The 25,953-nt window shown below is 37.5% G+C and overlaps 1 protein-coding gene across 3 annotated transcripts in view; it reads left to right on the forward strand.

Annotated features, from left to right (window-relative positions):
- TRPC4 (transient receptor potential cation channel, subfamily C, member 4) overlaps positions 1-6,553 on the forward strand; it is a 154,800-nt gene extending 148,247 nt beyond the window's left edge. For all 3 annotated transcript variants that reach the window (XM_014966259.1, XM_014966260.1, XM_014966258.1), the window contains 3 exons: positions 1,354-1,395; positions 3,175-3,264; positions 4,676-6,553. In XM_014966259.1, coding sequence (XP_014821745.1) covers positions 1,354-1,395; positions 3,175-3,264; positions 4,676-5,392 — 849 coding nt within the window. In that variant the 3' untranslated portion in view covers positions 5,393-6,553. The remainder of the gene's footprint in view (positions 1-1,353; positions 1,396-3,174; positions 3,265-4,675) is intronic.
- Positions 6,554-25,953: the final 19,400 nt, after the last annotated feature.

Below are 25,953 nucleotides of genomic sequence, written 5' to 3' on the forward strand. Positions count from 1 at the left end.
GCCCTCTCCAGCCCTGGTGGTGAGCAGGGTCGCCCATCCCTCCACCCACAAACACAAGAAATTTCCATCCTCTCTTTGGATGAGGCATAGATATAGAAACACAATCTGGAAAAATACTGAAGACAAGGTGCTTTTGTGTAAGCCCTACTCCACAGTGGCTGTTCAGAGTAATCAGGATTAGTTTCCCCTGTCTACCATTTTTTGCAAAGCCCAACCACACAGCTACTGCATACCTCCAATTAATTACAGACAAGAAATCAACCCTAAACTGTAAACTGATTATGAGTACAGGGAAATTGTTGATCATAAATTGCCAATCAGTTTCAAGTAGAAGAAGATATCAAAATACCTTACTGTGCCTGCCTCATTATGCAACAGAGGTCAATTTTAACAAGCCCCTTGGATGTCCTTCTATCCTGCTTGACAATGCTGTAAGCATTCTGTTTTGTAAAAGTACAATCAGTGGTCAGACACCTTCTTTTCTCACCAGCAGCAGATATAAGAACCCGAGGTAAAATTCTAAGTCTAATTCATCAGTCAGGGATAATTAAGGTAGAGAATAGGGAGATGTGACTCAGTATGCTATTGAGGACAACAGTAATTCAAGGACTAAGTAATTCAGGCCTTTTACCCCACCATCTTCTGGACAGCCCCTCAGATATGGCAGTATAATCTAATGCAACACTTGCTTGAAGCCTGTACCGTGCTTTCATCTTACCACACTGCTTTTTTGCTGTTCCTCTTCAAAGTTACTATCCCTGTAACCCTCTGTGCTCATCAACACCAAACTCTGCATTGCAAGCTAAGTTTCTTTCTTCCATATCGCTCTGTGCCCGAGTGTTTTGAACAGGGAACTAAGCAGGAAATTTTCACTTTAATATGGTTTTATAGTGCAGGTTTTGGTCAACTCTGTCTTAAATGAGACATGAGGAGCCATAGCAAGTGTCTTGCCTACACCATGCTTATGTCAAGCTTGTCTCAATTCAGTAAAATATGCTTCAGTCTGTGCAAGTGACATGAATCACATTGTTCCTCTTCTATCTCAGATCAGTGACTTTGGGGGTCTGCAAGCAGAGAACTGGCTGCCCCACTACATCCACGCTGATGATGGAATTGAAGCATGTCATTGATGAAAATAGAAAATCCACTTTGCCTTCCCAATAACGATGTTCTTCTGTCTGTAAAGCTAATGACAGACTTTGCTTCAACACTGCCATTTTTCAGCAGACTAAACCATCTCTTCCAACTTGCTAGATACCACATATTGCACAGACCTGCTGTTTTGCTATGCTGTAAGTATTTTACTACCAGACAGGGATTCATGGTTTTTTCCTCTCTTTTCTTTTTTTTCAGAGACGTGCAGCTGACAATCTGAGAAGACATCACCAATACCAGGTGCAGGCGCATGTTTATTTTTTTGGACATTATTTTTCTATGGCTCCAAAAGGTCTTAATGAGTGAAAAAAAAAAAAAGAAAAAATTTAATGAGAAAGTAGAAAAGAAAAAAAATAGAAAAACCACAAAATGCATACTTATCTCATCCTCAGCAAATGAAAGTAATATTTTTGGTGTTCAAACACATTTGAGTACGGTTGTCTCCTTTTCAGGTGCAAAAGGATATTTCCTATAGCAATTATATGCTAACCAGTATTTTGCCCACTGTAACATGGATTGCCTTTAAAAAAACGAACATGTAGTCCCAACTCCCTGCTGGGATTCATCAGTATCATATGTGCAGTTCACTGACATGCTCCATCAGAACCTGCTCTCCATCTCTCTGGTCCCCCATAGACAACTTCCTGCCCCTTAATAATCCCTCTGCCTAGAGCCCCTGTAAACTGTTCTTTTTCTCCACCCTTCGTACTTCAGCATCTGATTTTTGGAGATTATGGAGATTATTTTCAAATTTTGTTTTGTTAAAAGTGCTGCAACTTAAACAAGATGTGGGCTGTGCACTTCTAGGTTTGGTAGTTAATGGTTTCCATATGGAAAACGATTAGGCAAACTAGGTCTTTTCCAACCTGAAGAAGAGACAGATGTGGAAAGTACAACAGGGATCTATAAAATCATGGGGAAAGTGAACACAGAGCAGCTGTTTACCATCCATCCACAAACTGAATACCAGACACATACTAGTAAGGCTGTAGGCAGCACTTTGAGGGAAGTGATTATTCTCCTTCAGCCCACACTTGTTAAGACTGTATCTGGAGCAGTGTGTCCTGTTTTGGGCCCCCCACTACAAGAGAGATGTTAACAAGCTGGAAGGAATCCAGCAAAGGGCCACCAAGATGGTTAGAGGGTTGACATAAAAGGAGAAGCTGAAATTTCAGCCCGGCGTAGGGTAAAGGGGATCTAACTGCTGTCTTCAATAACACAGTGGGTGGTTAGATAGAAGAAGGAGCCAGATTTTTCTTGGAGATGCACAGCAAAAGAACAGGAGTCAATGGAGTCAGGTTGCAGGAAGGGAAATTCTGTAAGGAAAATCATCATCACAGTGAGGGCAGTAAAGAATTGGAAAAAGTTTCTTGGGGAGGCTGTAGCATTTTCACCCTTGGAGATATTCAGCACTTGACTGGACATGGCCCCAAGCTGGATTAGACAGCCTCCAGATATCTTTTCCAACCTAAATAATATTAGGGTTCTTAGAAGTAGAAGGCAATAAAGAAAACTATCAGAGAGATGGTTAAAAATAAAACCCCAAATGGAATCTTATTCCAGGTAAACTTCAGAATTCATTGGCAGAGGATTTATGGATGCTGAAAATTTACATGAGTTCAAAACACACAGGAAAACCTGTCACAGCCCATTAAACCTAGAGCTATTGTTTCGGATTCAGAAAGTCTCTGAATCTCACATCGAAGGAGGCTTGGGAGAGTATAGCTGGAAATAACATTATGCAACTGCACCAGACTTAAACTCCTTATGAGGCATCAGCAGCTGCTCACTGTCAGGCTGCATGTTACTGGCATATCTTTGGTCAAACCTAATTCAGCCCATCTCAGGCTAATTAACATCAGCACTTTCCATTGAAAAGCAGAACAAACTTTCAACCAGATCTAAGGTTTGTACATTTTTTGTCATGTTCCTAAACCACACAGAAGTCCAAGCAGGCCCAGTGAGTATAGATTTAGTAGCTAATACCAACAAAGCTAACACAATATTTTATATTTTTAGGAAGTTATGAGAAATCTGGTTAAGAGATATGTTGCTGCAATGATAAGAGATGCCAAAACTGAGGAAGGACTGACAGAAGAAAATTTTAAGGTATGCTTTTCTTTATGTATCTATAGGTGTTTTATTAGGACATTATAAGACTGTGAAGCATATTTCTCACACTCTGCGGTTGTTCAGGTAGCGTAAACTTGCTTTCTAGAGCAGTGTCTGAGCTCTGATGGACTACACACAGGTAGTATTGTACATGGACTCCAGCAGGTCTCCTTATTTCTTTAGCTGGAGCAATAATCAACTTTATCAGCTAGTTTGAATTGTGCCTGTGTAAGGGGACACCAAGGGGGACTAAATGTGTGTAACAACATATTTGCTAAAGCAAGATGCAAATAGATTCAGCACCTTAGGGAATAGATTTTTTTTCTCTTATAGAATGCTCTTGAGCATTTATTTGTACACAGAACAGCTTTTATATGACTTAAAAGATGGAAAACTTAAATAAGCAGTCAAATATTAAAATCCTTTGTCACAGATGAAGTGAGCAAGGCCATATATATCACAAAACTCACATCCATCACTATGTATTTCTAGCATCAAATGTTTTTATTTCTACTGGTACCTCAAACTCCAAAAATTCAGAATTATATGCATCTGACTCAGCTTCCGCATGCAGATGATACAGCCAGATTAGTTATTAGGAAGAATTTCTTTGCTAAAAGGGTTATCAAGGATTGGAACAGGCTGCCCAGGAAGTGGTTGAGTCACCATCCCTGGTGATTTTTAAAAGATATGTAAATATGGTGCTTAGGGACATGGTGTAGTGGTGCTTTTGACAGTGCTAGGTTTAAGGGTGGACTCAATGATCTTAAAGGTCTTTTCCAACCCGAATGTTTCTATGGTTCTGTGATTATCTCTTTTAGAGAAAATTAAGAGAAATAGAGACTTCCTGAAGGTATGGTGCCTTCTCCTGAGACAGACCTTTAAGAGATAGAGGTTGCACTGGCTGAAAGCTGGCTGCAATGATGAGCTGTGACTTAGCTGCTGGCTGCCAAACATTTAGTGTAAATGAAGTCCTACCTGCACTTTTACTCACAGGGAAGCGTGCACACAGGTGTATGCCTTGTGCATGCATGTGTCCCCAGGTGTCTGTGTATGGGATGGTATTAAGAGCTGATCAAAATGCTGTTATTATGATGGGATAATACTGTCTAGCAAATTGGCTTTAGGTCTTCAAGTCGTCACTGCTCCTTCCTTCACCACTGTCAGTTATTTCTATGAGTAGTCTAGGCTAAGGCAAATTTCCTCTGATAAAATTGCTGATCACTTTTCTCTCTCACCTGGAAGAACCATTAAACAGTGTGCAAAGCACCTTGAAGATGCCAGGTATTATCCAGATGGTGAAGTTTGTTACTGATCCCTCACCTTTTTTTTTTCTTTTTTAATTAAAACAGGAAAAGTCAAATTAGCTTTCATGCTCTGACATTTCATCTTTCTTCCTAATTTTTAGGAGTTAAAACAAGATATTTCCAGCTTTCGTTTTGAAGTCCTAGGTTTGTTAAAAGGAAGCAAGCTGTCTAATTTGCAGGCTGCAAAGGTGAACAAAGACACTGCCTCTCTGTCAGAAAATGAAGAAAATGGTGAGAGTGAAGGACACAAGAAAGGAAAGAAAAAGACCTTCAGTCTTTTTGACATAACAACGATGATTCACCCAAGATCAGCCACTATTGCCTCTGAAGCACATAACGTAAGCAACGGCTCAGCAATGATGGTGTCAGAATCCATTAAGGAGAAACAAAAGCGTGTTAATTTTGTATCAGACATAAAAAATTTTGGGTTATTTCACAGACGATCAAAAACAAACTCTGTGGAGCAGAGTACAAATAAAATATACACCGTTTCTGAAGAAGTTTCCCGTCAACAGGCAGAAGAACAATGTGAGAAAACTGCTGAACTGGAAGAGGGAGAACTGACCATGAACTGTGAAGTAAACATCCAAAGTCCTGATGAAAAATGTGCATTAGCAGAGTCAAAAAATAACGGCAACTCTTCAGATTCACAGGAAGAGGGAAGTATTTGTGCTTCAGAAACGGAGAAAATGGAGTTACAGAACTCAGAACCAGCCACACCACAGGATCAGCTGGACAAAGAGTTGGACATTAGCATTGACTGTGAAGGGAAACAGGAAACAATTGTTCAGGGTGATTATGTGATAACAAGGTTGTGATGCTTACAGGAGGAGGCATTCACCAATATATATATTTTGCATAGTGTTTGGGGGGGTGGGATGTTTTAAGAATTACATTAGCAAATGCAGAATTACACTTTATAGTACTCAACTGTGGCACATGATCTTGTAACATAGTAGTCAAGAGAAAGGTAATATGGGGACCTTCTGTTTTGTAGCCTGCTTTAGCTTTCACAATTTGTTTTACATTTTTTAATAAATGGAAGCATCTTGTATTCTTGTACTGTTGCAATAACCCACAGAAACTTTTTAGCTATCTTTTTCAATTACAACAAATGCAATTTCTCTCATATGATAGTTGACTCCTATGATAAATATTTTTCTATGCAAATAAAAAGTAGCTTAAGAGACTTGTAAGCCTTTATTTAACTTTGTAGATTCTTAAAAGATTCTGGGCACCATAATAATCATAAGCAGCTCCTGTCAGCATAATTCATGTCAAGCTGTTAGAATCATTTATTTAAATTTCTAGAAACTTGATTTGTTTCAAAATCTATACAGAATCAAAAGATAAAGTATATTCTTTTATTTATTGAAGGAATACAAATACCTGTAAATGATGAAAGATTGGACTATTTGATTATTTAATTACAACTTCTCCCTCCCAGCAAAAGGATTATCACTGTCTTGATACCATTGTTAGAAATGCATTTGCAGGATTTGAAGACTGTAAAAAAATGTTTCTTATACTAAAAGAAATATCTGTGGCTTGCTAAAAACTGGTGATGGATTACTCCCAGGAAATCCGTAATCACAACAGCTACTGCTTCTTCAACCATTTATTTTTCCAAACTTGGACAACCTATGCACTTTAATATTCAATTGCTTACTAGCTTTTGCCTTCACAATACACTCGTATTTGCTAAGAGAAAGATACTTCAGGAATGAACAAACATACAGTGATCCCCTGAGTACTTGGGAAAGCATGGCAATTTGTTGAGAATTTTTTAAAGGCAAGCCTTAAGAGAGTTTCTTTGACAACTTCAGAGTCTGGAGGAACCTGATTGGAGGTTTTAAAAAAAATCCTTAGACATTTAAATGTATAAAGAAAACCTAATAGTATTTTTCATAACTGATGAGTGACTTATTGTCTTAGTCAAAAACAGTATTTTTAAAATTAAACGCTCTGTTTCTTTTTAATCAGTGACTGGTGTCCTACATTATTAAAAATGCAATTTTACAACTGACCTAAGAATGACCACCCTTGAACTCTCAACACCATCTTTCTCCTCCCTTGGAAACATGTGAAAATCAGTGTGGTCATCTCATTCTTCGCTTCCCTAGTCCTGCCATGACAGATTTTGTAGTTCATATTAGTCTGTATTAAGGAACCTCCAGGTGCACACATTACATGTACATTCCAGACAGAATCCATCACATCTAACTCCCACCTTGCAGGACCTGAACTAAAGCTATACCATTCTGGATCTAAACTATCCCGGTACTGAACTGAATTTTGAAAACCCAGAAAAAACCCTCTCATCTCTATACTTTTAGGTGAGTTTTCCAGCTCTGCTTTACACAAGTGCTACTCTTTCTGAGCTCACATATTGAAGGCTTCTTTCCATGGCACCTAGGAGTGAATGAGTTGAACCAAAATGGAAAATATGAGCAGTAATTGGAAAATAGTTTGTATAGCTTTGCAACAATGTGTTCAAACCACATTTGATTGCTAAGATATCGTTGATTTCCATCTTGGCCTCTTGACTTCTCTGTGGACTCTTTCTCCTTTATGTCTCTCTCTTTGTCCACCCTTAGATTGTGAGCTCCTCGGGGCAGGGCCTGTAGCTTTTCTGTTTGGAAAGCACCTGAATTATTACAAGCATAACAAGAAATAAATAATAATAATGGTGGAATACCTTCATATCATTTTTACTAGATCAACTCTTTTAGAGAGTTCTCTTTTTTTCAATAATGTTTGTGCTAAAAATGACAGAAAGCCAATGTGTCACATGTTGTCACAAAGTTCTCTATATCCCAGTTAACAGTCCTTCTTCACCACTGATTTCACTTTCTCATTCTTCATCATGGTTTGTAACACCTCGGAGTCCTAAGCTTGCTACCCTTTCACTAGCCAAAGTCAAAACAAACAGTTCTTGCTATAAAGACCTTTCAATGCATTCCAGCCACATGGTTTCATTCCAGACAAAATGTGCCTGAGCAGGGTATTTATAATGCTACCAGCACCATTACCAGAAGAAGTTCACTACCACAGGTCTAAGAGCTCTGCATATTAGTCTGCCATCATAAGAGCCTGTTTTCCGGTGCGTGAAGTTCCCAACAGGGCAAAACCCCAGGACAGTTAACCTGAAACATCAGCCATGCCCCCACATCATGACCCCACTGTACTGGGAGTCGGTCTAACAGCAAGGACAGCACAGGTGGGAAAGATACTTAGGCATAGGGTCATGACCTTGTATTACATACCAATAGGTGCTTTTTTCTTTCTTTTACAACCAATATTGAAATAAAGGTCTATTAAATACTGCTTACTTCAAATGAACATTTGCTATATTTTTATGTGATTTTTAGGCATCATAGCCTGACACAAATAAGAACCTGATCCTGTTCCATTTAAATTTAATAACAAATAAGCACCTCATTCTTTGGAAACATATAAGGGCCAAAAATATGTCCAAATTTTAAATGGTGGTGTACTTTTATTGCTTTGTAGACAGCAAAAAAAAAAAAAAAAACCCAAACAAAAACCCTTCGAAATGGATGCCTCCAAGAGGACATCTGTGCCAAGTAAGATTTAGAGGTACACAGAGCAAGGTTGGTAACACCACAGCAGAGGCATTATGAAGCTTTGCAAATCTGAGCATACTTTTTCCTCATGAGAAATAAAAAGTTCAAACCTACCTGTTCCTGTCTGCAGCATCAATATAGGAGGAACACACCCCCCCAAAAAAAAAAAACCGCACCAGGATAGAAACACCTGTAAAAGACAGTCTTTTGAAGTAGAGCTTAAAATCATGAAATGTTTCAAGGCGTTAGAAAATTGTCTAAGTACAAAGGGATTTAATCTCAATGTTAAGTTGTTCAGAATGTTCAGAAAACATTACTTAAATTTATACTATTTTGGGGGTAAGGATTAAACCTGACTGCCCTTTGTGTTTTCATCAGCTCCTGGAGAAACAGAGGGAGTGCAGATAGCACAGCAGGACTCCTCTACCCTGGCATAGCTGAGCAGGAGCCAGCCTGAATTCTTGCAACCCAGTCCTCCCAAGCACAGCAGGTCTGAGCCAAAACGCACTGGGGAGTGGGTACCTTTATCAAGGTTGGTTTGATTTCCACTCTCCCCAGGCTACACATTGATTCGCAGTCGGAGGTCAGTGATGCAAGGACTACATGCTATACCTTCAAAACAAAATTTCAAAAGCTGTGTCTCACTCTGCATTCTACACTGGCCCCCAAGAGCACTGCAGAGGCGAGAGCCAAGCGTCCATGAGGGTTCAGACTGCAGGACCCTGGGAGCCGGCTGCAGGCCACTGCACTACCTCTGTGTGGTAAAATATCACCAGAGAGCAAGCCAGGTAGATGCCTCTCAGGGGATGAACCATGGCTCTGCATCTGGGTTTAATCTTGTTTTCTTGGTCCACAGATTGAGGTTGTTACATTTTGACTGGTATGTACCAAACGCCTCACACATATTGTTTGTATGAGGCACTTGGCACACAGCATTTTATATTTGTTTGTTTTGACAGGTCATGATTTAATGAGAAATTCTACAAATTTCCTAATCTGAGATTTTCTGTGAAAAAGCAGTGTCTAGTTCCAGGCAAATATATTTCTTCATCGGAGCCATAACTGTTGAGAGCTGTAAAAGTTGATGAAATTTCTGGTGTCGGGGCACCCAAAACTTCTTCAACATAGTGTTTGAAACAAGTATGTCTTCCTTAACAGCATCCTTGGACCAGTCTTTCAGGAGGAGAATTTTTTTGTAGCTCCCTCACAGGAACAGAACATAGACAAAAGATACAAAAAATGATTATATGTCCCACTCAAATTCTGCTCTCTATGTATCACATGCTGTAACATCCAATTTCCTCTCTAAACCTCAGATGAGTACTTATTCAGATTCTGGGAAGTAGTATCAAAGAGAAAAGCGGATCATGCTTAAAGATTGTGATGAGGCAATGAACTTTTGAACACAGTTCAAAATATTTTTCTTCTGGGAATACAGAGGTACATGCTGGACAGCAACATAATCTGTCTTCATGGCTGTCTCTTAAAAGATAACAAGAGCTTTAGTGAGTAGGGCAGCTTCACAAAAACAGTAGTACTGGTGATGGTAGTGGTAGCAATTACAGTAGTAGTAATAGTAGTAATAAATGTAAGTGTAATAATAGCAATCCTATGCATTTACCACTGGGAAGTGGAACTCCTCAATTCTAATCCCCGCTCCAAATTTAGCCTGTTTTCCATGTGAGCAACCATTCCATAACACCAGTAAGTTGTCTTTGGAGACAGCTGCCCTCTAAGATAAGGACTTTAATGTCTAGGCTAAAAATCTTCTCCGTATTTCAACTCTTTGACTAGCTGAGGCTTTAGTTACGGGGTCTACATTTACTGCAGCAGCAGATTAAAGATCCTTTGAGCTAGTTTATGGTTAAGCGGTTGGACATACTCCAAAATAAATCTCTGGAGTTAAGGATGAGTTCAAACTCTCCAGATATGAAAAGGAACTGAACCCACTGATCTAGATCAAATCAAGTTCACTAAGCACTGATTTAATACTTGAGAAGTTGTCTTATTTTTATATGTATAAAAGAATGGAGCAGAGATGGCTTCTCATTAACATTAAACAATGAAAAAAAGGTGCAGCCTTCAACCTTCATGAACAAAGGACCATAAGAGAACTTAGTCATACATTATACTTTGGTATTATTACGGTTTTCTTCATCACATAATTCTCTTCCTAAATCAGTCAGATCTTCTCCTGCTGTTAAATGTAGCTATGAAATGTTTATACACAAATCATTTCAACTGTTTATATTCATACCCTTTGGGCAGTCTCTCTTTTTTAATTTTATAGCTTTTCTCTGACTAATATTTGTTCTTCTGACTGTATTCTTCCCCCTTCTGCCTTGGATATCTTTGAAAGTAGTCTAAACCAATTATGGTACTTTCATTTTCACTAAAACTTTCTGCTCTCTTTAATCAACTGTCACAGTTACAGCCAAGTGCTGTGCAGCATTAGGTGCGGCACTGTTCACTACTGCTGTGGCCATTTCACTCTGGCCTTTAGTTCTTTGTAATCCAACACCTTCTACTGTGGAACTAAATTGGTACATTCAGAGGCCAATGCACTTTTCCATTTTAAACGCTGTCCTAAGCATCGAAATAATTGTCTTTGACAGAGTTCCTTGCCTCCTTTGTACGTTTTAGAGGGAATTTAGATAGCTATTACTAGAAACCCAGCTTTCCCATAGCTGATAGATGAAATGAATACCAATTCCACATGGTGCTTCTTCAGGATCTTTTATCTCTCTTCTTTGACAATGCAATTGATAATGACCTTGTTAATAATGCCTCTTTAAGCCAACATACTCACTATTGCATTTTAAGAGTATCAGAGCTGCGTTTGCAGTGGGGACAGAGGAAGCATTCAAGATGTAAAATAGGAGCTTCCAGAAAGACTCAGCCTCTGAAGACAGTAATGGTTTCTAATTACTAATTACCATTACTAATGCTTTTTAGCCTGGAAATTGCTAATGGAACCTCACACATGCAGCACTCATGGGAAACTCTTCCACTGGTTGGAATCAAGAGTTAATTCATAAGAGTTTGCATAGTTTTTATTCAGTGGAACAGTAAAGGCAAGAATAGCCCCGTCTATACTTGTTTCATATGCTCAACTATTAAGAAACCCAAGGCATTCTAAATAAAATTATTTCATGAATGTTTAAAAAGGCATTAAAAGCCTATGGTTAGTGAGGAAAATAAAATAATCTTCTAGAAATCCATGTGTTTCAATTTAGCTGGTTAGTGAAAAGATTTTTTTCTTCTGTAATAGAAAATCTTTAGAGACTGAAATACTGTATCCCAAAACTCCAGCCCCCATTAAAAAGAAATTAAATCAAAACAAATAATATAACAACAAAAACCAACCCAAAAGCCCAAACAAAAATACACCATTGTTTCAGCCTTCAAAGATTCATGGGTTTTCTTACTCTAATTAGTACCCTAAATCCGAAAGCATTGAGCTAACCTTTCATAAATTTAACGGACATCGTAGACTGCTCCTTAAATGTGGCAAAGTGAGCATAGTGACTGCATAGTAACTCATTCTGGTTAATGACTAATGTTTTAGAATACAAAATGCAATTTACAAGATGGGAGATGCATCCATCACCATTTTCTGAAAGTGTCAAGTATGTCTTAAAATAAATCCAGAAAGTATTCTTACATATTCAGAGAAACTCATGAAGTCCTACACAAATTCTCATTTTTGCAATAATTTTCATTCCTTTTTCTTCCTCTCATCTTCTCTATCTGATGATTTGTTTTCACAAAGAACATGTTGCTTCTCCAGTGAAGATAGATATCTTGCACTTTTCTGCTACATGTTTCTAAAAGTAGACAGTAAGACCTAATAATGCAATATTTTAAATTACATCATCTGGAGTATAATCTACGAACTTGTGTCCATAGGATTACAGGATAGTTCACTATGGAGCACCAGAAATAGGCTTATTTGGATGAATTATGTGTGGTACTGAGAGATACCATTCAGCCATAAGACAAACATGAATACCCATATCCACGTATCAAAGCATGGAAATAATATTTCTTCATAACTACTTTAACCAAATCCAGTCCTACCCCAAGAAAAAGAAGTAAGGAGAACAAAAGAAAATGGAAATAGATAATTTTTATGAAATTAAATTTAGTGTAGTGTTTGTTAGTATCCTTAGTTCCCTACAGTTTTATTAAGTAAAATTAAACATTTTGGTTTTTCAGCATCCTTTTTTTTAAATTATACAGTTGCTTCCTTGGTTTCCTTTACAAGACACTCAGACTTAGTCTCTAATAATTAATAAGAATTTCATTAACTGAGAGATTGTAAATCAGGAGACCATTAATGGATACCTCATCTAAGGACTGGTTCTACTAATTTTGTTTGTACAGGATTGTAACTTCCCAAGATATAAAACTCCTTGATTTACACATTTACAATTTACAAACACATTTGCAAACACATTTACAATAATGATTTCCTTTGAGGAGAGAGGCTTATCGGGTAGACATTTAACATTAGTGTCTGAAGAATTATAAAAATAATACAAAAAAGTGAAAGGCACAATGTATACTGGAAAAACAGAATAAACCATGTTTCAGTATTTAAACAACAGACTTCTGTCTAAAACAAGCCAACCCAAAACATCAGTCCAAACATCCAGACTTTTAGGAAGTCACACTCAAACCCAAATCTGGCCCAACTTTCCCCAGAGAAATGAGTACTGAAAAAGTTTATTCATTAAGAACCATGTATGGTAGGGAAAGAGCATTTCTTTTGGGAGCTACTTCTTTGTTTGTTTGTTTGTTTTCTATTTCTGCCGAACACGAATGACCTCTGAAACCTGAAATATTCCCACACACTCACACCCTGGAGCTGATGAAGAGAGAACCAGATGTATGATACTGAGCCAAGATTTATCCAGCATGGTCAGGATCAGTAAGACCAAGTGAAAGCAATTATAAAGCTGAAAGTGTCCGCTAGTATTACAAAATACAAAATTTTTTATAAGAAACTAGACAAAAAACCAATTTCCCTGGGAAATCAATTTTCCAAATAAAGGCAGTATTAAAATCTCAGCTGAAGTATTCGCATGAGTCAGCTTCTGAAATCTCACCTGGGATTTGCTTACTGATCTTCTGTGACACTGTCATCAGCGTCAAAGAAAACATAATGGCATTGACTTGTGTTATCTCCTGACAGTGTCAAAATGATTCTTCAAACTAGGAGCAACATTTCAGATCTTATTTTGGCTTATTTTCCTCTCTGGCCTGTTTCTTTCTCACTTCGAAAAACAAAGGCATACCATTGGAAGAAAGAGTTTATTTAATTCACATACTTATACTTCAGATGAGAGTAACTATCCCATTAAACAGAGATAATGATTCATCCCAGAGACAGGTACATTGCACAGCAAGATGGAATAACTCCTCTCTCTACATCTCTCTAAGGTAATAGATGTACTAGAAACTTTAGACTATGTATTGTTGCTGCATCTACAGGCCAAGACAGATGCCTGCTGAAAATATTTATACTGGCAGCTGCTGCAGTTTGATACACAACTGAGCTGCGTGGCATGAATAGGAGGGCTATTCCTCAGTTTCCATACTGTTTGAGTGGGAATAGCAGTACCGAACAGAATTTCTGACGAAAACACAGCCTGCTAAGTCATGCCCTTAGCACCTGCAACAAGAATGACACACAGTCATTCAATCAATGGTTCTTTGAAAGCAATTCAATCAGTAAATGACACAGATGAACAATATATATAACTCTATGTTTACTTTGGTTCTTTCTTTTCCAGGCTTCTCTGTGGTATTCCAAATTCTCATTCCTGCTGTTTCTATCTATATTAACTATTTACTCTCCATCCTTCTAAATTCAGTCCTTCAGTATCTCTTTCTCTTCCACCATTCTTTTCCCTGTTTTCATATCTCCTGATCTTTTTGCACACTTTCTTTCCCTCCTTTGTCCTTGATGTTCACTCAGTCATCATTCAATAACACACAATTTCTGGAGTAGTATATTCATTCTTGATATACCACAAAAAAAGGCAGCCAGTCTTTCAACCCGATTAATCTATTCTTCATCTTGCATTTTGTGTGACCCAAAATAATTTTTTAAAATCACTTGTCGGTATTAACCATGAGACAGAACACCAAAGAACGCTTTTTGTGTCAGGGGGTCATCATTCTACATGACTTTTTTTCAGCTGACTTTGAATCCTGACACATTAAACAGAGACTACAAATATTGAAGAGTATGCTAAAAGCTTAAGCTGAGAGTGAAGAAAACCATATCCAGCTGAAACTGCAGTTGGAATTTACATCTAATATAGTTTGGTTAAGACATTTAGTCTAATACACCTACTCACAGAAAAGGGACACCTTTTTTTTTAATGATGATGAGCAATAAGGATTTAGGACTATATTTCATCGTTCTAATTTCCAGCTTGGGGCCTATTTTGAGTTTTACACCTTCCTATCTGAGGTTTATACTGATGCTTTCAGACAGAACCTTTTCAGCTAATGGAAGGAAAAGAAGTGAACATGGAACATGAAGATGACTAAAGCACTCCCACCATTTTCAGGAAAATCAACTAACTGATCTTTGTTTCGGTTTTAACCTTTTAAAATGCATATACAAATGAATTTTTAGAAAATGAATTTAAATAACCTAGTCCTTTTTTTTTTTTTTAGTTTCATACTTTGCTTATTTGCTATGAAACAAAGTTTGCGTTTTTCAGCTCTTTCCCAGAAATGTTCTTTCCTTCCACTCCCTGGGAATATCTTGTATTTTAGTAGTGTATTTTTTGCTCTTAATCATGTTTTGTTTGCTAATGGTGACCTTGTGATCTTTGTATTTTTCCAGTAAATGACTTGGACATGTTTAGGATGTGCTTTTAATTTTGCATCAAGGCAGTGAACAAGCATATATTATATATTTTTAATGTCCAAACATGCTTATCAATGCCTAGTCTATCTCTTTTCACCAAGACTCTTAAAAGAAAGAAAGAGGAGATGCAAACACATGCTTTACTGCACCATGACCTAGTTAGCTAAATATTGAAAATTAAATACTTCACTGCTATACCTGGAAGCAGACTTAGGCATTTTTATTAAAAAAAAAAAAGAAAAAAAGGTAGATATTTTGCTATCTCTTTGTTTGGCACCCAAGTTTCCTTCACAGTTTTTGAGGATTAGCAAGAAAACCTCCGAATATCAAGTCACTTCAGCTACTCTAGGGAAAACTGAAGAGGCAAAGAGGATGGTGTTTCCCTCTGGCTTAGACTCCTAGGTGAGAAAAGGACTGGCCATCTTTCCAAAATATCATAGACCTATATTTTAAAGGACAGTCAGCTCAGAAGAACAGGTTCCCATTCTTTCTCTCTGTGAGGTGCACACCTACAAAAAGATTGTATAGATATATATGTATCTAAAGGATCTTAGGTAGCCTGCAGCAAGCTTCCTACTCTTAGGTGAAATATATAATATAAAAGAAGCCTAGATGTCCTAAACTCTAGCTCAGTACCCTGAATACTTTCTCCATTTCTTCTTCTCAAAATAAGATACTTATAAAGTATCACAAGTCTAACAGGGGAACCTAAAAAAGATGCTTATTAATATAGAATAATCTGGAGGACTTGGCATTCATCCCAGCTACAACACACTGTCTCTGATGGGACTTTATCACAGTGTCATCAGCTAGGTCTCCCTCCAGACTACTAGAGTTTTATCAGCATTAACTTACTCTGGTATGAAAGGCCAAAATTAACTCAGACCTAGCTGCAAAAATGCTTGGCTTGTGAAGTGTTCATGTCCCTCTTGACATGATGGGTTTGAAGCAGCACCTTATCCCAGGCTGCAGGAGATTCTTCATTTGCAAAGAAAGACAGCAAACGAGAGGCTGCCGTGACTTCATCAGTATCACCTCCACCATGAACTTGAGCCCACAAGTATTTCTGGTGGCATCCCAGCCCCACCCACTAAATCCCTGGGAACACAAATATATCAGATGCTGAGAATTCATTTAAATCCCATAGCAAAAAGGCTAAAGATCATTTCTCCCTTGTCCTTCTTTCTGCCTTGAACAAATTCAGGGGATTGATGTCTAATATACTGTGAGATAGAAGGAGCTGGTTTTTGCAGCATTACATTATTGGTTTCACCTTGCCTTTGAAAAAACAAATCTAGGAAGGGATTTTGGTGACTAGCTGTTGCTGCATTCAGTATTAAATTGTCCATTAGTTTTTGATGGCTTAGTCTTGATGCTTATCTAGAGGTAGTTCATACCTATTTTTACCACTCGGTGCTGTAAAACCTTTAATTGAATTTTCGGACCTTTGTAGAAAATGTTCAGACTCCAGTTAAGATTATGGTAAGTAAGAAAAACTTTCAGAACATCTAACAGTCTTCAATATGTTCACAATACAGGAATTTTTTTAAAATTAGATAGGATAAAAAAGATTATAATATAATTATAATATAATAATTATAAAATAAATGTTTTATACGTACCTAAAATATTAGATCCAGGGGGAAAAAAAAGAACACCAAAAAAACCCCAAAACCAAAATGTGAAACACTGAAGTAGCTTTATAGTTCTTAGGCCAACACACTTGGAAGTCTAAAACCTATTTCCGGAACAGTTTTAGGACACAAACAGAAAAATAAGTTTGGCTTTCCATACTTGGAGTAACTTAACCTGAAAAACACATCTTCTCTTTATTAAAAAATGAATAAATAATTTGTAAATTCTACTCTTACTGACTAGTATTTATTTCAGAGAACTCTGTTAATTCAGAAATCCTTTGGCAAAAAAAAATATTTTCTACTCTTGAAAGGAGCTTACTCTTACTGATGGTAAACAGTCCTTGATCTACAAACATCGTTGTGCTTTCCACATACAAGTACGCTCATTGAACTGAAGCTGAAGCTGGTTTGAACTATGGATCGAATGAACAAATGCAGCTTCCCCTTGAAAAATGACTGGCCTCCTTTCATTTTTATATTGCTCTGTTGCCACTAATCAGCCAATGAAGCCACAGAAATCTCTCTGCACTGTAATGCAGGGGGCTATCAACTGCTCAGCTGATTGGGTTGAAAAATCCTTGAATCTTCAGGAAAAGGGCAGTACGTTATTATTAGTTTCTCACGTCAAGAGAGCAGCATGATCTAGCCTCATGTAATCAAACACAGAACACTTTAAATCTCAAAAATACTTTGCTTTATGAAACTCAAAAGGAATATTGCCCAGAGTTCTGATACAAAGCTGCAGGCTTCAGCTCTGACAATCAGAGGCTGTCATGGATTTACGCTAAATAGTTTGTTTAGATGTTTCTGAGGTTTTTCCTTTAGTACAAAAAGCTCCCTAAGCCTCTGAGGAAAGCCAGGAATGTGAAATATGCTCAGTCTTTTCAGAAATGGCACCAGAATTTTCTGAATACTGTTCTATTTGCTCTTTCTGACTAACAGGACTTAATTCTACTTTTATAATTAAATTCTTCAGAATGTATTAGGTATCACATCCCTAGGGATGTATAAGAATATAGAATTATGGCGATTGAGGCTCTTTTCTGTTTATGTTGCATTGCACAGAATTCTGCACCTTCTCCAGGGCCTACTTTTAGGCAGCTATAAAAGTAAAAGATCAACCCACGGGCCGTACTCAGAATTCACCTTTAGATCCAATGTGCTTTAGCTCCAATATTCCAATACTAAAAACAATATCAGCAGTGTCTCCACTGTCTCCATGGAAGTGATTACACATCATAGGTGTGAAAAATTGCTTTCTAATTGGAAAAAGGATTTCAGGGAATTTTTATAGAAATTTACCAGATTATCAGTTCCCCTGTATGACAATTGCAAGGGGAAAAAAAAGGTTTATAGTTTTTCTGAATGATATAATTAAAATGTTATTCTCTGTTCATCAGGCGCTGCCTGAACTGTTACAAGCTTTTGAGACAACCATGCCCTAGAAAGCCAGAGCTCCTAGTTTAAATATACACCCTCTAAAAGTATCGAGTTGAGAAGAAAGACAAATGTAGATAACTCCATAGGATTATTATTTTTTTTAGAAAGCATAACATGGACTTTGAATTGAGCTTTTACGAGTTTATATGCAGCTTTTTAACATGTGCTTAATGTTATGTATTAATGTGTATTAATTTATCTTGTAGTTATCATTCATAACACAAACTTACATGACTATTTCCCTTATTGCTTAGGCCATACATTTCCTCCTGGCTTATTAAAATTATTTAACATTAACCAGGTTAGTAAATTAGGTGAAGACAATTTGGGCTGTAGATTGTATATAAAGAGTTTATTCTGTGTACTCAATATCCAAACCTGAACTGTCTGGTCTTGATTATCTCTGACAAGCCACACGAGAGTCATAGTGGCTGATCCCTGTTAATCTTTCCTCTATCTGAAGCAAAACATTCAGAGTGTTCCAAGCAGCTTTTAAAGCTCATTCACATCTACAAAATATTTTAGTGAGTTTGTTTCAAATAGTTAATCAGAAAATAATTTCTTTTATGCTGGTAGGCATTGGTTTTATTTTTTTAAAAAGTGTTCAGATAATTCTAGTACTTATTTATTGGAATGTATTTTGGTTTAGCTTAAGATCCATGTCTGTTTTCTGCATTTAGAAAAAGATTATTAAGAACTAACACAAAAGTAAGCCACAACAAATTAAACTTGCTTAAAACATGCTTTCATTTTGATTGACTCTGCACGTAGGAAGCTGGAGCCTGCAATAATGAAAAGCTAATTTAAAACACTTGAAATTCAACCATTATAGGAACAATTATCCTAGCTGAAGGTTTATGTTTTCATATCCAAAGTTCAAAGGGAGTGTAATTTGAAGTACCCTTAGCTGTATCTTTATGGGGGATTAAAAGGTCCATTACAGGCCTTATAGCAATATGGCTTTGGGCTTAAAGTTGGCAAGCACCAAGAAGAATGGTTGAAATGCTTTCATGCAGATAGGTTTTCATGCTCAAACATCCTGGGTTTTGTTGCCATTTCTTTAATAATAAAATGGTCACTGAACTTTTACATTCCTGATTCATCAGTTCACAGTAACAAGAAAAACAACATTCTGCCCTACACAAGAGTCAGCTGAGTCTCTATAGATATTTTTGGAAAGAACTTAGATAACTACTTTTTAAAAACCCATATATCTAATTGGAAGGTGTAAAGAGAAAAGATACCCAGTGGTATCTAGTGAATGGGCAAGAGACAATGACCAAAAACAGAAATACAGGAAATTCCATTTAAACATAAAAATAGTATTTCATTGTGAGGGTGACCAAACACAGCAACAGGTTTTCTAGAGAGGTTGTGGAGTCTCCATTAATAGAAATATTCAAAACCTGACCAGACACAGCTCTGAGCAGCCTGCTCAAGCTGACTCTGCTCTGAGCAGGAGACCAGACAAGATAATCTCCAGAGGTGCCTTCCTGCCTCATTCTTTTTTAGCTTTATTCTTTTAAAGCTGAAGAGCTAGAACAGTACAGCTGGAAGAACTGCCTCATGAACATACCCACTCCACTGACAATTTTGCTACTGAATTTTTAGATTTACAATGCAGTGAATTCCTGGAAACCTCCAAGAAGGAAAACTTCAGAAATTGAGGAGTTTGCTTGTAGACAGCTCAGAAGTTAAGTTCTCACCTCATTTGTCCACCAACAGTGAGAAATGTATAGAGCCAGGTGATGCAGGCTACTTCATGGTAAACAACACCAGGGGGTAAAACCTATAATGCACCACTGGGCAGGGTACACAGAATGTACCTCTGAGGTCAGGGAAACCATATGATTTAAGCCGTAAGCTTCTGTAGAGCCGAAACTCCATCCTTGAGTGGTCTGTGTCCAACATGATCAACTCTCCCTCCTTGAGCACAAGCCCTCGATACAGGAGATGGGGTGTTAGCAAAGCTTCTGATTCCTGTGGGATCCTCTTTTAGATTGATATGTGCTTTTTGTTATAAGAAGGGTGGGCATAGAAAGAATTTTGTGCATCTCAGGAAGTTATGGTGCATACAAAGGTTTTAAACTCCATGGCATTTCTACTGCAGCAGTCTATATTTTCCAGGTAGTCTGTAATCATTACCACAGACAATTATATAGCAACATGTTTTTTAAAGTAGCTATTATTTACTTTATAAACTGCAATGACTCATTTAAAACTCTTGCTATTTATTATGTCAGAGAATACTTATTCACTTCCTAGAGGACCCCTGCCACAGTTAACTATAGCTTTTCTTTGAGTCATTATTCTCATTCCTGCATCTGCAGTCCTTAGAGAAATGTTTACTTCACCAATCAGTAACTTCATAAGACTATAATGCATAAAACAAATGAAAGAAAACTCTGTTCTGGAACATAGCCTTCTTTAGAAGAGTAGGCGCCTTTGAAATTCCTTTTAAATGCTTATGTGCGGTCACTTATTTTTAATCTGAGCCAACTACGACTCAGCCATAAAGCTGAAGAGCAAAATAAGTTAGCTTATTTAAAAAAATATATTTTTAGCTAATTTTAGAGGTGTTTATCTGAAAATAATTTCAAAATACTCATGTATAAAATATTTAACCATGAGGCTTCCTTTTTTTTTCTCATATCAAACTGCCACTGGACTTATTTTTTTGGTAATGACAAAAGGAACTCACTTCTGTTTGGTTTTTGTATTAGGTTCTTCTTCAGGTTTGTATCTTCCTTTCCATGACGCTTGTCAACACTTATGAACTACATGAGTCAGATAAAGGGTAAATGTAAGACATCTGATTGAAGTGAACTGCTGCATTCGGTTTCCATTTATAATTTCTTGATCCCAAGCCATAGCACTAGCCCACACTCAAGTAAGGGCAGTTTTATTAGTTGTCACTAGTCCCAAAGGACTAAGCAACATAATGTGAATACAGCCCTCCACAGACATAGCTCCTCAGCCATAGCTTTTTACTCGAAGAGCAGTAAGAGTAACGGCAGCTGATCTCTCTGGTTGCTGTTCTTTGCAGTCCCTTGATGCTTCCTGGGACAGGAATGTTTTGTCTTCCCTGAAGAACTGGCTTTGAACTCAGACAGTGATCTCCATTTAGCACCTCCAATTCTATGACCAATGTAAGACAAAAAAGTTTTAGTCACATAAGGAGGTGAATGTGTTTTTACAACCACATAAACATTTCTTACTGAATAAAATAACTCATTAGCTTTAGTTTTCTTTTGATGCTGGCCAGACTGTGGTTACTCTTGAAGGGTAAGAATATGACAAATAATATTCTATCTTTCATTTACTTAATTTTGCTGTTGAACATTTTTTCATTTTAGATGTCATTCACTTAGAATAAGGGCTTAGTTTGGCTTAATTTACTTAACCAATAGGCTTTCTAAGTTTAAGATTTCCACAGTCTCTTAAGGATTTTCAAGCATGACATATTGTTCTGCACTGGAAGGCAGCAGCTGGAGAAGCTTCTCTGTGGTCTGCTCATCAACACAAACACACACACCATGCACTAACCCACCCATCCCACCTCTACAATAGGTGCCAACAGTATCACCACAACCCAGAACCAGTGTAAAGTTCCTTGGCTCAGCTGCATATACAGAATTTGTTCCACCAAATTTACTTTCCATAATCATTCTCTGACATCCACCAAATTAATATTTGCTGTTTCCAAAAGCTGTTTCTGCAAAGGAATCTTGCCTGCAGAAATAATCACAGCTGGAATACAAATCTTATGTCTTTAGATATTCAGGACCTATAATGATTTGTAAGTGTTAGCCTTCAATTGAAAAAGAAAATAAATAAAACAATTTTTTGGAACTAAATATGCACCATAACTTGATTGATTTATTTGCTGAAATGTTTGAAATGCACATGTTTAATTTTTCATTTAATAAACCATACAGCTCCAGGGTAGCTGCTGAAAAGATACCTAGTGAGAACCCCTGTACTGAGAAAGTCAAATTAATCAAAGTCTTATGGAGAAGAAAGACCCTCAAGACATATTGTGATTTAAATTCAAATAAATCCACTCTTGTCTTCAAACACAAATAATTAACAAGAAAGACTAAAACTTTTATAAGAAGAATTGAATCTTCCTTATGGTGCAAAACATCATTTCTTGAGACAGGTAATACTATACAAATCTTGGGAGGGAGAATTAGACACTTCACTGTGAACACTCAGAAATACAAAAGAATGTGCAACACATCCCACCGTTCACTTTGCTAAACAGATATTTAAGAACTGTTTGAGCAAACAGCCTTCCAAATCCACCCTTCCTCCTAGGGCATAGGGGGTGACACTGGGACAAGATACAAACACCCTTAGCAAAGGCCATCCCAAAACACAAAGACATGAATGTGGAGATGGTTCTGACTTATCTTCATGACAAACTTCACCCCTGATCCTTGCTGGATGGGTGGTAGAAAAATGAATAAGTTATGGTGGGGGTGGGGTGCACAGCAGGATGGTTTTGTCCCTTTCTGAGCTGTTTGGAAACTGCACAACCGATCCTGCAGCCCCAGGGTCAGAGGTCCATTGTTATTTAATGACATCTGCTCAAGATGCTCCCAAAAGTTCCTTCTGGAGAAGAGCAGTCACATACTGTATAAGAGCTCAGTTCTCCAATGTCCTTTTCTCTTAAATCTCTAGCAGAACCCTTAGGTGTGGAAGGGATGGTTCTGCAGACAGAAATTAGACATTTCAAGAGCCTTTGTGTCTGAACTTCTGAGAACCGGGCCAAAGCCAGGCACCATTTCTGATGGCATCTTCAGCACAGAGGAGTTTCATGAACTCTGTATGCATGTCGTTACACAGTACACAGGGCTTTAGAGGCCATTCTGTCACGTCTTGTGTCTATAATTACTCCAAAAGTCCAAGGTGTCAAAGGCTTTTTTCTTTCTGCTTGGATGGAAATAGCCAGAGCTATAAGGCAGGTCTGGGAAAGACAACAACGTTGTCTTTTATTAAATGTTAACATTATTTTTAAAAATCTGATGTGAACTTTATATACAGTTTGGACTGATTATGCTTTATTTCGACAGCCGCATTCTCTGTTATATGTCTTCCATTTTATTTTACTCAGGAAGTCTTAAAGGTTTCCTTAAAGTGAGTGCAGGTTTATTTCCTTTCCACTTCAGCCATCCTTATCCTGAGCTGTGTGAAATAAGAGGAGGTCTTAAGTGTTTCTAAGCAATGGTGTGTCAAAGGGCAAAGCGTTTGGAAGCACTGCTAAAAATGGCAGAGCAAAGCATTACATTTTTCACTATTAACGTCTATGCCTAAACCATCTGTTAGAAATGAAGACCAATCTTAATATCCCTAGGGCAGCTGTTCTCTCATTTTTTGATCTTCATCCTCTATAACTCCAGGTTTTAATTACAGATAGGAGAACTATCATATCCAAATTAAGGCCTGTGTGAGCAGAACATAGGAAGAAACTCTAAATTAATTTAGACACAACCTAATATTAAAAAGGAAACCTTGGAACTGATGATTACTCATGCTAGAATTATCTAGTATTACTCAAGCTAGAACTGGAGATTATTATTCGATTAGAAGTAACATAAGACATAATATTGACCAAGTATTGTTCCATACAGCTTTGATGACATGTTCACATCAAGGACAGTTTGTGTCAAACTGGTCAAATATAAAAGTCTGAAACAAAACATCCAGACTCACTCCCAGGAACTCTGGGTGCTCAGCTCAGGAGAAATTATTTTTTACGGAAGCATCCTTTCTCAATGCTATTATTCTGTAGTCAACTTTCTATAATATATGTTCTACAGAAAGAATCATCTGATATATGTCTACCAATGACAGTATGCTTCGTGTGTGATGAATGTTACAGAAAAACATATTATATCCTGGATGGATGGAAATATGTTTTTTGTAACTTGTAATTCTCTGCAGAACTGGCTTAAATTAAGCTCAGTGGGTTAAATTTTTCATCTTGCTTCTTTCTCCTATATATCGTTACGGTAATTTCTTGCATGGGTTGCCTAATTCATGTAAGTGGCAAGAATCATTACAGCAGAATTTGATAAGTATTTCTGTATTCATTTCTTGTGACAAACAGATTTATGTGACAAATACATCTGACTTCTGAAAACTGACAACTGTAAAAACCAGTTTCAGACAGAAGGCCATCAATACAGTAACCAGGACTCATTCATGACCTCCTCCTTTATCCTCACAGTTCAATGGAAAAGCGTATGCTGTAGCCTTATACTTTAAGCAAACAGATTGTAAATTAGTGTTTAAGTGAACAATTTTGTGCTTCCTGGAAGATAAGACATTCTCATTATTTTGAATGAGAACCGGAGGAGGCATTAAATACTCAAGTGTTATATTCTGCTAATTTGGAAAAAAAAAAGAAAAGGTTTTTCTGCAGCTCACATAAAGTATTTGTCAGGTTACATTTTGCACTATATACCTGTCCTGGTTTGAAGTAAGACTGAACCAATTTTGTGTTCTGTAATTTTACATTTTAGCTGGGCCTCCTCTAACTCTCTGAAATTAACGGCATATTGTGGAGAAAGCTGCTCGTTCTCAGAATGTTAAGACCAATGTTTGTGCTAAATGCCAGGGAATGGTATGCAGAGAGGCCCTTGCTTATGCTTACTGCTATAACAACCAAGGTCAGCCAATTCTCGTTATTTGCCCCTTAGAGGGTCGGAAATGGAAAAATCATAGAGGGGTCACATCTATGAGGAGGAGTGGACAGGACAGGTGACCCAGACCTGACCAACTGGGGTATTCCATCCCATCTGCCCCATGCTCAGTATAAAAGCTGAGGGATGAAAGGGTCAAGGTTCTTCCTGTGATGGCCGACATCCAAAGAGGACCCTGTCTGTTCATCTGCCTTTGATCCCAATCTGTGTGCTCCTGACTCCAGAGCTGGAATCCAGTTCCCATCCGTCACTGAGTCCAGTCTGGGACATCCCCAGTGCCTGCCGGTGATGTGACTGTCATCCTGGGAGTTTGATACGGTTTTGTACACATTGTATTTATTTCATTATTTTCTTCTTTTTTATTTTAATATTAATTATTCATTAATGTAGTTTAGTTCATTCTAAAATTCTGAATCTCCTTATCCCTTCATTTCCTCTTTTTCTTTGGGGGGAGGGCCATCTGTTGGTCCGGTTGCGGTGATTTCAGCTGAAACCAGGACAGATTTATTGGTGTTTAACAGTAGACTATAGTGGCCTAAATTAAGTCTTTATTGGGGTTATATTTCACCTATTAATAGGATGAAAAGAGCAGGAGTATAGTATTATTTATTCATTCTTATTTCAGGAAAGAGTCTAAGATGACAAAAAAATTCAAGTTTTCTTCCCATAGTATTTTTTTCTTACTTGCAAAATCTTGGTTTTGGATTAGTTCCTGTTAGCACACTTTCTTGTGCCTTATAATATCAGTTTACCACTCAGTGTTTTCATTATAATTTATTTGATTGTAGAGTATTCAAAGTTATATTCATCCACCCTAACTTAATTAATTAAAAGTTATATGTCACCTTAGTCTTCTTTTGTACTCCGTGAAAAGAATCATAGAGTCATTTAGGTTGGAAAAGACCTTCAAGATCATCAAGCTCAACTGTAAACCCAACACTGCCAAGTCCACCACTAAACCATGGCACTAAGTGCCACATCCACATGTCTTTTCAGTGCCTCCAAGGATGGTGACTCAACCACCTCCCTGGGCAGCCTGTTCCAATGCTTGTTAATCCTTTCTGGGAAGAAACTTGTCCTGCTATCCAATTTAAACTTCCCCTGCCACAACTTGAG

This window comes from Calidris pugnax, unplaced genomic scaffold, assembly GCF_001431845.1.
Source record: "Calidris pugnax isolate Ruff unplaced genomic scaffold, ASM143184v1 scaffold20, whole genome shotgun sequence".
NCBI classification, from domain to species: Eukaryota; Metazoa; Chordata; class Aves; order Charadriiformes; family Scolopacidae; genus Calidris; species Calidris pugnax.